Consider the following 16,368-nt stretch of genomic DNA (forward strand, 5'->3'; position numbering starts at 1 on the left):
AGTCATAGCGTCTTACGTCTGTTTTTTCATCTTTTCTTCGTACAGGGGCAGAATTAAACATCTGGATGTTGTGACGCTCCTTCGTCGTATCCAGCCTCCTCTGGGCTTCGGCAAACTGTGTCCTCACAGAGTCGCATGCAAGGTCTCTGCTCCTCCCTTCTTTTGTTATCTAATTTTCAAAATGCACAGTATTGATCATTAAGCCGACCTGTTCTACCACGTTAAAGGCCTCTGTCTGCTCTCCTCTCTCAGAGGCTGGTAGCCATGAACATGCCTCTGAACAGTGACGGCACGGTCATGTTCAACGCCACTTTGTTTGCACTGGTGCGCACCGCCCTGAAGATCAAAACAGAAGGTACGAGCTTCACTAAAAAATACTGATGCATTCACTGAACGTTCTCCGTTACCTGTAATTACGAGCTCGCCTGGATTTAAAATGGCTGTGAACTGGAGTGCTGGTTTCTCAGGGACGTTTGTGTCCCTGTGGTGCAGGTAATCTAGAGCAGGCCAACGAAGAGCTGAGAGCCGTCATCAAGAAAATCTGGAAGAGAACCAGCATGAAGCTGCTGGATCAAGTGGTGCCCCCTGCTGGTGGTTAGTGGAACCGACCTCTGTCTTTCAGTGAAATTACATTTAGTCCTTCTGTTACAGTTTGACACACACACCACGCTAGAGCAGCTTAAATCGCACACACACCATATGCTGCCCACATGCTGTTTGCATAAAATTACAGGAAGCTCCTTCATAACTATATCCTTAAATAAAAACTCACACACACATTCTCACTCAGAGGTAAAGCTGTATCATGCTGTTTCTGCTCTGCTCATGTTCTCCTGGTTGCCCCCTCAGCAGTGTGTCTCTTATCCATGTGTGTGTTTGATCCGGCCCTGGATGCTGATGGAGGCCACCGACTGTCCGCTGGGCTTTGGGCTTGCATGGCCGTATAGACCACAGTGCAAGAGCATGCTCTCTGTCTTTCTCACTAATCTCTCTGTCTCTCTCCTTCTCTACCTGCCTCTCCCCTCTCTGACTCTCTCGTTTGTCTCTCTTCTCACCGCTTGAGCTTCGACAGCTTATTCTTCTCACACTTTTATATCTCTGTATCCAAAACTCTGAAGCACTTCAGAATATTCTGAAGCAGTTCTGTTTTAGGGTGGTGGCATGGAACTAGTGTTGCCTCTCTCTCCGATCTCTGTCCCCAGCGTGCTTGTTCAAAGTGATTCAGACCCCTGCTTCAGAATGATTCTCACACAAACACTCAAAATCAAATGGGCCAAAGATTATGAAGATTATGAACATTTCCTTAAAAAGCGCAATATTCCCAGGCTAGCACACATCATATAAAACAAAGGCATACACGAGCACAAAGGTGGATTAATGCAAACATACTGACATGTTTGATGCATACTGTAGATCTGCTTGCTTGCATGTGCTAAAGTAGTAAATTAAATGGCATTCTCCGACGTTTTCCAAAATAGTTTGGTTCGTACACTTAAAATAAATCCTCAAAGATTAATGGTTGTTTAGGATTAATGGTATCTAAAATATTGCAGCTAATTGAAAAGTAGCATTATTTTCTAATCGTTCTGTGTGTTTATTCTATTTGACCTGAACTCTGCTCATCTGTCCTCTCCATCAGTAGTCCAACATTACAGTAGAAGTAGTCATTTTTCATACGAACATACATATAATGTAAAAGATCTAACTTTTCATGCACAAGAACAACACAAGGAGTTTGATCTTCTGTTCTTTTTGAAACACAGCGAAGGATTTCAGGTGGTGCGCACCGAGGTACAGTATATACACCATCAAGATGGATGTATATAATTTGGATTTAAATCTTTTGGGGTTGATTGGGGATGAAGAGTGCCTCACATGTCTGCAGTCCAAAGGTGATGGACCTGCATTTTTTTGAAGGAGGATGGACGAGGGAGGAGAAGAGTCTCTCCTTCTCTCTCCCACGGTGCTGTGTGTAGTGACCTGCTGACACAGGAAGCATTTGTGTGGTCTGTTCACTCAGATGATGAGGTAACCGTGGGGAAGTTCTATGCCACCTTCCTGATACAGGACTACTTTAGGAAATTCAAGAAACGTAAAGAGGAAGGCCTGGTGGGTGCTCACCCCTCCCAGAACAACACGGCGATCGCTTTGCAGGTGAGTGTCACGGTGTCTGTGTGTTTCTTACTGAGAGAGAGGAGAGATTGACACTGTGTGGAAATATATGAGCGTTGTTATTTTGTTTTTGTCTTTGTGCATTTCATTCAGATATCATCAAGTGTGCTAATGTTATGGTTTATGATCCAGCAGGTTGTTCATGATCTTGGTGTACAGTATGAATCTGTGATTTACATGTTTCCGGTGTGTGAACTTGTTATTCGTGTCTCTGCGTCTTTGAATATCATCGATGTTGATGTTAAGCGTGTGTCATCGTCTCCAGCCATCACTTCATGTGTTTTCTGTGCATCACAGTTCACTCATCCATTCATGAAATTCACATGCAAAGCTTGTTGCCATTTCTGTTACCTTATTATGTACGATATATGGCTACAACATATCACCATATATCTTTATCCAACAGTAAACAGCTTTTCAGTTCATTTATAATGACATTTTTGTGTACGTTATGCTAATTTGGTTAAGTACACCTACAAAACAGAGGAAAGGATGAAAAAAATAGTTGTTTACAGCATACACTGCAGCAAATGTGAGACAAGCACAGCTGGATGCCACACAAGACATTTCAGCTAAGTAATCCTCACAGCTGGTTGCTTTCAGGAGAGCACATCTGTCTGTCTGTGTGTTCTCATCTCTCACAGTCCGTCAGTACTGTAAATGTCAGTATCCCAGCACAGGTGTGTGTATGCCCAGTATGTGTGGTGGTTGTGACTGTATGATGTCAGATTTTTCCTGCTGTGAGTTGTAAGATGAAGTTCCCCCCGCTGTAGCATTTAGCCCTCTTATTGTCATGGTTACAGGCCGGCCTTCGCACGCTGCATGATATTGGGCCCGAAATTCGCCGAGCGATATCATGTGATCTGCAGGATGACGAGCTAGTAGACTTTATTCCTGAGGAAGACGAGGAAATTTATAGGGTAACTGATTTAATTTTACATGACAGGAGGAATGTCACATTTGAATATTGTGCTTGTTAAGTTACTTAATGTTAATCAGCTAATTATGTAGTAGATGTTATGTCTTTATTTTGCTACAATATGTAGCTTTTTGTTCATTTTGGCTTCCTTTGTTTTTCCTTCATTTCAATTCCAACAAACTACAAATAGTGCATTCATTTTGCTCACTTCATGTGCCATGAAACCAGCTTCTGAACTTAATTTTGCTCATACAGTTTCTGAAAAGAAAACCAGACTTAACATCAATAGCACATTTGTTCTGCTGCTTTGTACGAAGTCGAAGCCCTGGTGGTTTTACTGTGAGCGTTCCTTCACAGCGTAACGGCGGACTCTTCGGGAACCATCTCATGAACGGTGGTCATCGGCGATCCAACGGCCATCAGACCAACGCCACACAGCGACCTCTACAGGTGCAGCCTCCGCCGCACTACGCCCACATGGAGCAGCCGGTGGGACGCCTGTCTCGAGCCAATGCAATGTCCCACCCCAACCACCATCACCACCACCACCACCATCACCACCGCCACCACAACTCCTACGGCAAGTCTCCCAAATCCACCAACATCAACCTCAACAATGCCAACGTGTCCAGTCTGCCCAACGGAGGACACCACCGTTACTACGAACACGCACCTCCCAATGGCTACCCAGGTCATCGCAGCTCCTACTACGACTACGACAAGCCCCGGACACCCCAGGGTCAAAGGTATCCACACACTGAGCGTCAGCCTTTTTATCTGACTCAGAAATGGTTCAAATAATCGATGTAGAATGAGATCTCTGAGCACGTTTTTGTTGATGGTCTTCTTGTTCCCGACCTTGCCAAATGTAGAAATTAAAGTCACATCACATCAAGATATTTCCCACGTAGCCACGATGCTGTAGCTGTAACACTGAAGGCAAAACAGATCAGACAGAAATTCTGTATCAAACAAGCAGAAACCAGATTTATCAGGAGGTTCATGAATAATTCATGTTGCAGTTAATTTAATAAAATAAATAATTTGATGCAGAATAATAAAAGTGGAAAACAGCTCTTACGTTTAAAGTGCAAACCATGCCATGGGCTGTTTTGAAGATCATTTTAGTTTCATTTAAAAACAATCAATTTGACCTCTTCTTATAAAATAAGTCAGACATTTTGGAAAATAGGCGTATTAACTTTCATGCCAAGAGTCAGAAGAGAAGATTGATACCACTCTCGTGTCTATATCATAACAACAAAGCTACGGTCAGGAGATGGTTAGTCAAGTCAAGCTTAGCATAGATACTGAAAACAGGGAAATAGCTAGCCTGGCCTACAGGCTAACCATTCCCCCTTGCTTCCAGTCTTAAGGCTAAGCTTTGTTCAACTCACCAGATGAAGACTGTTAATATATCCTGCCATTGGCAGAATTTTTGAGACGGCATCTTCTCCCGTCTGCTATGTGAGTGTTAGCATTTTCAAAATCCCTGTCTCTACAGGAAACCTTCAACGTAGCAACCTACATGCTAAAAATGGCAAGTTAAGCTAACTCTAGCTTTGTCGCTAACACTACGAACACTAGATAAGCATGTTGTCGTCACCTTTTCTCTTGCTGGGATTTAGTTGTTTTAATGCCAGGGTTCACAATTCCCCTCCAAAACTATTAGGAGTTAGGAGATAACCTAAAATACTTAATACTTACTCAAAAAATACTGTAGCTGATAGAATAAAAATAATTCATATAGATTTGATAACATATGACAGTACGTTTAGGAGTTTCAGAGTTTATAGATAATGGATTCCCCTTTAATTGTTTTGGCCGAAGTTTTAAAAATGTATTTCTTGTTACTCTGCTCTCCTTTAATGCAGCTATCTCAGCCTGTATGACAGCGCATAACTGAAGAAATTTTAATAACACTGGTATTACTTTCTATGCCTCGAGTGCTCGCTGTAATGAAAAGACCTGTGCACATTATCTGTTGCATAAGTATGTTTGTTCCACAGGCAGCACCCAGCTTCTTATCAAACCTTCCCGTTTCACAAACCTTTATTGTAAACCCTTCACTTCATAATGGATCACCGGCCTACTTTCATACTGACAGTTAATTTCATAAGTGACCAGAAGAACACTTATCTCCTGGATTCTCATGCTCTGTTCAGTCAGCCCGCTCCAGTGTTGGTATCCAGTTTTTCTTTAGCACCCAATACGTTAGTGGGACAATTTCATTGCTGCCACTTTACGAAAGAGAAATGGTTTTTAGTTCGCTTCTTATCAGAAAAAGAGAAAATGGAATTGTCAACCAACACTGGAGTCGACGTCCGCCATCACACTCTGCCCTCCTCATACATATATATGAGAATGCTGTATATGATTCATATACTGTATGATATATATGTGTCACGCTCTCTCCGCCCTTTTCTCTGTGTTCTCTCCTCCCTTCTCCTTCCTAACCGAAATGCTTTCTCTCAACCCATCCCTCTGCTTTCTTGGACAGAAGGCGCTACTATGAGACCTATGTTAGGTATGTTTTTCTAGGTTTGGCTCCAGCAGTATGTCTCCACAGCAAAAGCAGGACTTTATCTTTATGTTTATTTGTTTCATTTTGACTTGATTTTGGATCAGTGAATGGTTGCATCCCTGCTAAGTCAGTGTTATGTGCTATATGCTGGCCAGCCATTTGTCAGGTTACCAGCTGCCTCTGTTATGATGCAGCTGTGTCAATGCTTTAAAGTGAAAGGAGAAATAATGTGAATGTTAGTGGCCAGCATATCGCTGAGAGCAGCCCTGCTTTATGCATGTGTCAAAGTGACGTGCTTGCTTTGAAGAAGGACCCAGATGCTCGAAAACAAGGAAGTGTATGAGAATGTTTATCAAAGTCTCACTGCTAGTCACCATCATAGTTTTACACTTAATTCACCTCATGATTCTCAACCATCAGTGTTTTAATTAATGTAGTGAAGGACCTGAAAGTGGATGGGATGTTTAGATGACAGAGTGATGCTCTTCAACCTGAAACTTGCTGCCTGCTGTCTTGGTCTGGCTGTGGTTAATATTTATAAGGGTGGTCAGTTGCATCGCTGCCCCCTGGAGGCTTGCGTCTGCATGGCAGTGCATGGCCCTATTCCAGTAACCCGTTTGAACAGCAGCGTGTGCACGCTCTGACCCCTGTGCTCTCACCTCTCGTCAGGTCCCGAGGCGTGGATGGACGCCACCCCACCATCCGCAGGGAGGAGGAGTTTGATGAAGACCGCTTCTCCGGGGAGTATTACAGCGGAGAGGAGTTTTATGAAGATGACAGCATGCTGTCAGGGGACAGGTAGGACTCTTTCAGACTGCCTGCTGAGCTCACTTAGAGATCGTTTGTGCCACTTTAGCCTTCTTAGATTATGAAACATAGATAAATAAAGATTTGTTTGTGTTGTTGACAGGTATCAGAACAGTGACACAGAGTATGAGACTCCCAAAGGTTACCATCACCCTGACAGTTACTATGACGATGACGAGCAGCCTCTCTACCGAGACTCTCATAGGTCGCCAAAGAGACGGCTGCTTCCTGCCACACCTCAAGGTAACTACATCCTGCAACATGAGTTACATGTGAATTGTTCATTTGTCAAAACAGATATTTCTGATTATTATTCCATTATCATAAGTTTTTCTGTAATTTATGTTTAAATACACAAATGAGACATTATCTTGTTAAAATAAGCTAATTTGCAGAAATTTCCACAACAGAAATCTGAACACTGGATGAAGCTTATTTCCTTATTTCCTTTTGTTGACATATTAGAGTCAAAAGTTCTGACTGAACAGTGGATATCTCTTTTTATTACTCCATAAATACATACATACCAGCCATAAAACATCATTTTCGTCATGGTTTTATCAAAAAAATGTATACAAATCGGGCTACCGTAAATATATTAACAACCCCCTCTGTAACTACTATACTACTACTACTCACTACTATAGATAGTTATAAAACGATAAAGTTTTCTGTATGTAGGTGCTACTGAAGTAGAGATTTTCTGCCTCAGGATATGAGAAAAACAAACATTTTGAGAAAGCAAACTTTAAAGATGTGTATTGTGACAAAAAAAATGTTGAAAGTGGTAAACATTTGAACTATTCCTTTAAAAGCTTTCCGATATTTAAGATTGGATGAAATATGCAAGTGGTGCTATCTAATTAAATATGCACACACATTTATAAACATCCAGAACAGAAATCTGAACTAAAAAACAGAGATTCAAAATATCTTTTCCAACGGAGTCCTGGCCACAAAAGCAGCATAAAAAGTGACATCAAGACAATGGTTTTACCAGTGTTCAGTAACAAGACACATTCAAAGTCAAATAGTTTGTTTTTTTATCTTCCATACTTATCAAATAATCAAGTTTTAGGTTTCCCTGCAGCTCACACCAAGATGAAGGTGCAAAAGCTTTATAAACACTTTGACCAAAGACGTTGTGGGTTCGAGAAATGACCTGGAATCACCGAATCAGTGACAAAGTAGTAGTGCAGCATGGTACACTGAATCCTACTTTATCAAAGAAGATGAATTTGCATGCGTATATAAAATATCACCACATACAATTGATGAATAAAATGTTCCTTGATATATATTTTTCCCTGCACCAAAAGAAGAACAGCATTTGTTTCTAGGATAGAAACCCAACTTCATCCTGAGCTCGAGGTGATTTCTAAAAGACAGATTTTCTTCAAGGGAAAAAACCCAAGTTGAGACTCGTATTATCAGCTTATCATTTAAAGTAACAATCTGGTTGGTGCGAGTGCATTTAAAAAACAACAGGCTGTAGGCTAGCTATAAACAAACAGTAGACCGTGCAGCTGAGGGTAAAATAAGTCATCAGTACTGAATGTACTTGTACCAAAACATTTAACACTCACTGTATGATTCACCCACTCATCCAGTTTCTCATCCTGCGAGCTGTTTTTGCAACGTTGCATGCTTTCAAAGTTTCCTGCATGAGGTCACTCACTGGTCCCCTCCTGACTCGTTCAGGTAACAGGAGACCATCCTTCAACTTTGAGTGTCTGCGCAGACAAAGTAGCCAGGACGAGCTTCCACATCAGCGCACCGCTCTACCACTGCACCTTATGCAGCACCAGGTAACACAAGCACATGTCTCACCTGTACTGTTTGCTCACTTAGATTGTTTTAAACACTGTTTGGATCTATTTTATCACTTTCCTCTCTCTCTAAATTGAAAAAGTCTTTTCCTATTTCCATGTGTGCACACATCCTCCCTGAGTAGCAGGCAGTAGTTGTTAGTCACAGAGTAGTACAAGGTAAATGCGGCCGAGTATAATGTTTGTGTCTCTCCTGACTCATCAGGTTATGGCTGTAGCAGGCCTGGACTCCAGCAGAGCCCACCGCCTCTCCCCGACCCGCTCTACCCGCTCCTGGGCCACTCCCCCTGCCACCCCGGCCAGTAAAGACCAGTCACCGTACTACACCCCTCTCATCCGTGTGGACCACCCACATAGGGGGAGCGCTGCTAGCAGCCAAGTGTCGGTGCGTAAGAGCTCCTGGTACACGGACGACCCCGAGTTCTCCCAGAGGACATACTCGCCGGTCCACCTGCAGGTGCCACCTGAGTACCACAACCAGTACCACCAGAAGAGGGGCAGCGCCACCAGCCTTGTGGAAGCGGTGAGTTTGAGGCTTGGCTTGATTCCACAGGCACATTTTTAGATTAATGCTACAGAAAAGCGAAAGCAAGAAAAGTAAAACAAGATAAGTAACACATATTTCCTCTGTCGAGCAGGTTTTGATATCAGAAGGACTTGGGAGATACGCCAAGGACCCCAAGTTCGTCGCTGCCACAAAGCACGAGATAGCAGATGCGTGTGAGATGACAATAGATGAGATGGAGAGCGCAGCCAGCCACCTGCTGAATGGAGGGATAACCCCGGCCATCAACGGGGTCAACGTGTTCCCCATTCTGACTCCTAGGGACTATGAACTGCAGGACACGGCAGCCAGCTACAGTGACGAGGAGCCAGAGACAGAACCGAGAGCTCCCTATGAGGAGGACCTGGCAGATGAGATGATCTGCATCACAACTTTATAGCAGTGGCTGGAGAAATCTGCAAACTAGAAACCTTGACAGACTATACGTGAAAATGAAAAAAAAAGAAATGCATCTGTTGGCTCTGACCAAAAGAAGTGCCTTTTACATTGAAGAGAAAAGGCATATAGACGAGAGACACATTAGTCCCGTTCATTTAATTGTTCTCCACCTGCCAGCAAAGGAAGTCACAGCAAAGAGCCAGACACCATTCCTGCTGAGCACAGAGGGACTGACTGCACCCTCCTGTCAGAGGAGGTGACACACAGGTTCAGCCTGCAGCCAATCAGAGATGAGGACATTGATGCCAGTGAAAGATGGACCAAGTGGCAAAGGTGTGAGATACTCTCTCGGGCGGGTCTCTAAGGGTGATGACAATCAGATGTACGATGTCATTACCTCGGTCACTTTATTAAGGTTTGGCATATCATGCAAGATTTCAATGCAAGCAAAGAAAGGCATATCTCCTCCCGTAGTCGTTAGTCTAACTTGATCCCTTTGTTGTTTGAACAGACCGTTAAATGATCGATACAGCTGAGTCAAAAAGTGAAGAGCACCTGTAGAGTTGTACCAGATTATGCAGGAACTAGCTGTCCTACTTATAGCATCATTCAACTTGAGATATGTTCTTTTGAAGCGACAAAAGCATTTGTGATAAATGCACTAGCAGGCAGGTTATTTTAAACTTTTAGAATAGCCTGATTAATATTTCATAGTTGATATGCTGTAAATTGTATTATATAACAAAAGAAACTTTGTAAAGAGATATTCTATATTTTGTAATTATGTATCATTTAAAAGATCAGCAATATGGACCCTTGTGACTCCTGTTATTCTATAAAAGCAGACTTGCATTATTTTATTAGGTACAAGATTCTGATATTCATTTGCCTTTTTTTTTTTTTTTGCTAATATGCACCCTTTATTTTGCCTATAAAAACAGCATTTTTAAGAGGTTCTGCTTGTGTGACAACACTACTGCACAAGATATGCAAATGGCTTTGATTTCTTAGCATAGAGGTACATGTGTTACTTCATTCTACCAACACCAGTTGCATAAGGTTAAGCCCCCTTTAAAGGAGCATTTTTAGAAGGCGAGCCTCCAGGATCCAGTGCTGAAATTTTATACAGATGTGATGAACATTTGTTTGCATATTTTGTGCAGGGCATGCACAAGAATTTAAAATGCATAGTGCATTAACAATGCTGCTTTTTTAGTTGGTTTCAGAGTCAAACCTAGGTTTCGTCAGCCCCTACTGAAATGCCTTTTTGCTGCTGAAAGAAAGAAAAACTGATAGCTGGTGATAACAGGGATAAATTCATACTTCTCATAGCTTGTGCTGGGATTTTCCATGACATACTCTTCGTTGATCATGGCGTAATTCCATTAAACCTTTGTACTGAATCTTGGCAATCACATCTCAGCCTTCATGTAGTGTGTGTGAGGCCTCGGAGCCTGTGGTGGCAGGAGACACACGCACACATCCAAAGGTCAGAAACGGTCCAACGTGTGTTGTAGGGTTAAGGACAGAGGGTGTCCTGGTGTCAGGATGCTGGAGAGAGGCTAAGCAATACTAACCCCCCGCCCCTTTCTCTCTCAGCCTGCCTGGTTCCTGCATACAGTATACCTCGTTAGGCAACGGTGACAACATATCATTGTCTCAACTTACCTGTCTGTCACAGTGTCCCACAGTGAAGTCTTTGAGAGGGATTAGGTAGGATTGAACCTGGACGTCGTGTGTTTCCCCTTAATCATATGTATTGATGAGATGAGGAGGGAAAAACTAATGGATGCATTAAAAGGAACAAGTGAAGCCCAAAGGTCTGAACAACAAAATATCTTTTGATCAATTATCAAGTACGGACACTGGATTCGATAAACTGAGGTGGGCTTTTTCAGGCGTTACCATGGAGAATTAGCACCAAGGATATTTAGGGTTAATGTGATCTGTTGTTCATGAGTGTTTGATTTGTAGGCGAGTGCGTCCTGTACTCTAATTCAACCGAATACTGTCATGAAAATGTAGGTTTTCCATTTTGTGTGCACATTGAAAGGGCTCTTTGAATTGTTTGTGAGTATAAAAAAAATGTGTTCTAGTCCTTTTGTTGATGACTGTCATATAAAAGGACCAATGCACATAACAGGCACATTGTACTATTCGTAGCAATTACAGTACTGATGAACTGAAGATATGCATTATTTTGTAAACACTTTTAAAAGTTGTGTTAAACTAAAGATGAAAAAGAACTTACTTTTACCTCATGTCAGGGATTCCTGAGAAAAGAAAATAAAGATTTGGTTCAGTCTATACCAATGGTATTTAAATATTAGCACATAGCTGTTTGTCTTTGCACAAGTAACTGTATAGTGCTTTTGTTTCTCCTTTTTCTAAACAGATTTGTGTATTAAGGTGAGACAATTTTGTACTTTTTGTGACTGTGTGTATGGTTTAGTGGAATCTATATTTGTCATTTACACCTCACCTTACAATGCTGGGAATGAAAGAGTATTAAAAAATATTTTCAAGGTGCACTGTTTCTCTGTTCGCGGGTAGGGGGGAAAAAATGAAACGCTAAAGTACCAGTTTACAGAGAAACACATATTGATTTGAACGTTTCTATTAGTTTTCTTCATATTGTTATGATTCTAATTACTATTACAAATATTAATGTTCTGAAAGCTGTATTAAAATAGAAGATAATGTAAAATATGTACAAAAGTATGGAAAGACCCATGGTAATGTTCTCTACTTGAAAGTCTTGATATTTGCTCCTTAATGTTTTTATTCAGTAAACATCATTTCTCTTAGTAGCAAATGCTTTACTATAACCTTCTAGGTTTTGTATCAATACATTTTTTTGTATTTTTCATTTTATTTTGGCCTTGACTTTATTTGAATCGATACTGATATTTTATTTTCTATTGATCATCATTGAATAAACTTATGCTGAATTACTGTTTCTCATTTATTTGTATTCTGTTTTCAGCACCGTGTCTTCACCCACAACATTCAAACATCTCACAAACATTCAAACATCGCAGTCATAGCTTCACGGATGGTGACAAAAAGGACGTGTACACTGAACCATCAGGCAAAAAGCTTTTTAATGGATTGTTGCAGGTGTGTGTGTGTGTGTACATTTCAGGAAGGCATCACTTTGTTTGTTGCCTCCGTGGTCGTCACCATGTCTGATTCTTCGTCCTCCAGCAGGGGCTCTCTCCCACACAGCAGGAACGGCACTGCGTATTTACGAAACTGTGGAAAACACAATGAGCCGGAGCGTAACACATTCAGCCAACACAAATATTGTTTGAGATGCATTAACAAACATTCAGACGTCATTCTCAGCTGGTACAAGATGTATTATTCTGCATACAAACATCATATAAATTACATACGCTATGTAATAAAGTAATAAAAAGAAAACCAATGATCAGCAATAACTTTGTTTATAACAACCATCAAAAATAAATAGTATTTTATAATTAATAGTTATTTCACTGTCAACAAACAGATGCTTTATAATACATACATTTAGCAGTTGTTAAGGTTTATAAACATCTGTTGTAGCTTTTTAGCGACAGTCTAAATGTTTACAGATGAACTGCACTTTATTTATTAACCATTTACAAAGAATTTAAAACATCAGTTGCAATTTTACAATAGCACTTGCTTGATAAATGGTTTATAAAGCATTTCATTGTTTGTCATCAGTGAAATAACTATTCATTAAATTTAATTAACTATAAAAATACCATTTATTGATGAGCTTAATTATAAAGTACTTATAATCTTAGATACTGCAGCTAGAGAACAATAACTTAAAAATGGTAACGCTTTTCTTAAACATCCTTTATTAAGCATTTATAAGCAGTTAATTAACATTTAATAATTGATATATAACACACTATAATGTCATTCTAAGCAGAAATGTGTATTTGTCTTTATAGGAGAAGGGTTAGGGTAAATACTGTACATTAATAACAACATGCCCTTATAACTGCTTACAACTACATTTGTGGTAAATAATATAATAAATGTTGATGTAAGACTTATAAATGCCCTTTCTGCTGCTCACAATGACATTATCGTGTTATAAATTCCTGATTAAATGTTTATGTAGTGCTTAAATGCTTGAGGCAGTTCAAGTAAAGCATTCAGGGGACTCAAACTACTTTTTATTACACAATAATGTACATACAGTCTTTCTGTTTTTCATTAGTCTTAAAAAATGTGAATAAAAAATTGTAATAATTACAATAAGACACAAAGAGTCATTCTTACATTTAAATGTGATTAGTTTGGTTAGTTTACCCCAATTATAACTAAATACTAACTCACATTCCTGTGCAGACTTTATCTTTTCTAAAATGTCTTTCAATACCACAAGATGGTGCCGACGTCCCAAAACAGCTCAGTATTTTAAAGCTGATACTCACCAAGCTGAGCTCCTACAATGATTTCATCTCATCTGACTGAATTCAGATGTTATCTGCGTGTGGTGTCACAGTACCTGTTTGTTAAGGTAGATGTAGATGATGGGATTGTACACAGTGCTGCTCTTGGCCAGGTAAACCGGCACTGTGCCCACCAGCGGGTGAATCTCCACATCAGGGTCGTAGACCATCAGCATGGCCAGGCTGGCGTAAGGCATCCAACTGATCAGAAAAGTCAGGACCATCAGGACCACCATGGACGCCACCTTCATCTCTCCTTTAGCGACTGCACCACCTTCCACACAGGCCATCTTTGCCACCTGGAGCACAGAATATAAATAGTTAGTGGTCCATAGGCCTCCTCGTGCCATATTTTGTTTTCTTTTTAACCTTATATAACCAGAAATATTCCCATTGACATTCAAAATCTCTTTTACAAGGGAGCCCGTGTAAACAAGCAAGAAAACAGACTTAAAACAACAAACAACAAATTAAGAGTGTTCAGTCACAGGATGTGTATTTAGCAGTCAATAGTAGCTCACACCAAGACAAGGGTGCAAAAACTTAAAAAGCACTTTCACCAAAGACAGTACAGGACTGCAAAGTGTCAGGTCCTAACTGACAGGGTGCCACTATCACATGTCACGACCTTAATCTCTCTTTTTGTCTCTGGCTCCCTGCATACACAGTGTGCTGTGAACACAGCACAGGAAAAATGGAAACTAGCAATTTTGCCAAAAGCAAATACTGAACTATGTACACTGAAAATAAATACAAAGATATAAAAACAAGTATCATTGAAATGTGCTTAAAGTCTAAAAAAAAAAAAAAGTACTCATACTTATATGTATATGACAAAAATTTAATGACGCATCAAGTGAGCAGCATTTTACTGTTGTAGACGCCCACGGTGGAGTTGATGTTAAATATCCAGTTAGGTAGTTTAGTTGTGAGGTTCTGGTTCTGATCTTTTGTTCACATATTACACACTTTGTGACTTTTGTGTTTTTATTGTTTTCTTAATCAGCCCAGTCGCCAGAATAAAATGATGGCAGTTCATGTTTCTGTAAACCGTCGATGCGTTCAAATTTGTATGACATGCCATATTGACACATATCATATTATATCACGTTCACATTGCATGTTACATCTTTCATATTGGAAGGTGGAGAGGATGGTGGGGAAGTTGTGGTGACTGCAGTTCAAGTCTGCCGGTTTGTGGTGAGAAGATACTGATATTTTTGACAGGAACTTGAGCCATCTGTGGCTGTGTTGGTGGCGACAAAACCAGGTTTTTTAACAAGACTTCTGGACATCACCGGCCGTGTCAAAACAGATATTTCAAGCCAAAACATGATGTTCTCCTAACCCTAACCAAGTGGGGTTTGTGCCAAAACCTAAACAGAGCATCAGCACACCGTTGAGACAAGAGAAACATTTAAAACTGAACCCACCGTAATGTTAAGTTGCAACATAAAGAAACATACATTTTTAACTTATCTGTGGTTTTTGCAGAAACACACTTTGCCAACATTTATTCTGGCGATTGGGTGATCAAATTTGAATGAATACAAACAAACTAACATGGTCACATGGTCCTTTCAAGTTGCAGCTTATTCACCTTGTTTCCTAGTCATTTATTGTTACATCTCTCAGCTTAATTTTATTCTTTTTGCACCTTTGTCCTTTTGCCTTTCTTGCTTGGCCCCACTGTCAGGGGCAACATTGCTTTTTTTGTAGTCACAGGTACAATTCACTGTATCTTAAACTTACCAAATGTTTTTTTAGTTTGCAAAAAGTGCCCCAGTAGTAGTTACAGTAGTAACTTTCCACCACTGCGTATGATGAAGCCAAATGTATGAATGCTCACCTGGTGCAACGTCCACATCAGCTTGGTGTAGGATGCTATGATAATGGCAAAGGGAGCAGCAAAGCACACTGCAAAGTAAGCCAGGATGTAGGAGACGTTATAAGGGTCTCGGCTGTGCCAGTCCGGTGCACAGGACGTCCCGACACCCTCCAGCTCGTACCTACCCCATCCAAACAGGGGGGGTAAGTTCCAAGTGAGGGACCACAGCCAGGATAAGGTGATACCTGCGAAGGCGTGCTGTTTTTGGAAGGTCATCTGCCCCAGCGGCTTACATATGACAAACATCCTCTCCACTGCGATCAGAGCGACCGTGCACAGAGAGGTGATGCCTGCAAGGAGAGCAGAGTCAGTGTCTACTTACTGAAAAATGTGACTGAATATCAGACTATACAGTGAGGAAATGTGTCATCCTATTAAAGTTTGTTATGAAACTAAATGAAAACGTCACATTTTACATAAGAAAAGATAGTCATGTTGCACTATAATTCAGTTTTCATATGAGCAGTTATAAAAATCTGTGCACCTCTTTTCACTCACCAAACAAGGACACTGCGAAGCCCTCCATCACACAGCCTGTTCTTCCCAGGGAGAAGTACCCCTGGGCGTTGTTGACCACAGACAGCACCCCTCCGGTCATGGCTGTGCCCAGGTCAGCCACAGCCATGTTCACCAGAGCATAGTTGAGCGGCTGCCTCAGCTGCTTGTGCATGAGGGACACAATGATCACTGTGGCGTTGAGTATGATGGCAGGACCGGTGAAAAGAGCCATGATGATGGAGAGGATGATGAAGCCGATGCGTGACAGAGGGGGCTCCCCATGTGGGCCCAGGTAGGAGGAAGCGTTCGGGTAAAAAACAGATGGCTGCAT

At 41.0% G+C, this 16,368-nt stretch overlaps 2 protein-coding genes across 10 annotated transcripts in view; one reads left to right on the forward strand and one right to left on the reverse strand.

The window, feature by feature from the left end:
- Nucleotides 1-11,723, forward strand: part of cacna1da (calcium channel, voltage-dependent, L type, alpha 1D subunit, a) — a 73,396-nt gene extending 61,673 nt beyond the window's left edge. For 8 of the 9 annotated variants that reach the window (XM_084348368.1, XM_084348369.1, XM_084348367.1 and 5 more), the window contains 12 exons: nt 46-142; nt 253-355; nt 493-594; nt 2,021-2,154; nt 2,976-3,092; nt 3,449-3,837; nt 5,592-5,618; nt 6,285-6,413; nt 6,526-6,665; nt 8,124-8,230; nt 8,457-8,774; nt 8,890-11,723. In XM_084348368.1, coding sequence (XP_084204494.1) covers nt 46-142; nt 253-355; nt 493-594; nt 2,021-2,154; nt 2,976-3,092; nt 3,449-3,837; nt 5,592-5,618; nt 6,285-6,413; nt 6,526-6,665; nt 8,124-8,230; nt 8,457-8,774; nt 8,890-9,195 — 1,969 coding nt within the window. In that variant the 3' untranslated portion in view covers nt 9,196-11,723. The remainder of the gene's footprint in view (nt 1-45; nt 143-252; nt 356-492; nt 595-2,020; nt 2,155-2,975; nt 3,093-3,448; nt 3,838-5,591; nt 5,619-6,284; nt 6,414-6,525; nt 6,666-8,123; nt 8,231-8,456; nt 8,775-8,889) is intronic. The other variant, XM_084348371.1, reaches the window with a different exon arrangement.
- A 612-nt stretch (nt 11,724-12,335) lies between these two features.
- Nucleotides 12,336-16,368, reverse strand: LOC311254846 (parapinopsin-like; the record flags this gene model as incomplete). The annotated part of the gene is made up of 4 exons (XM_084348843.1): nt 12,336-12,449; nt 13,708-13,950; nt 15,501-15,829; nt 16,038-16,368. The coding sequence occupies 4 exons, from the start codon at nt 16,366-16,368 to the stop codon at nt 12,336-12,338; spliced, it is 1,017 nt and encodes a 338-aa protein (XP_084204969.1).

This window comes from Pagrus pagrus, assembly GCF_965226575.1.
Source record: "Pagrus pagrus genome assembly, chromosome: 3".
NCBI lineage: Eukaryota > Metazoa > Chordata > Actinopteri > Spariformes > Sparidae > Pagrus > Pagrus pagrus.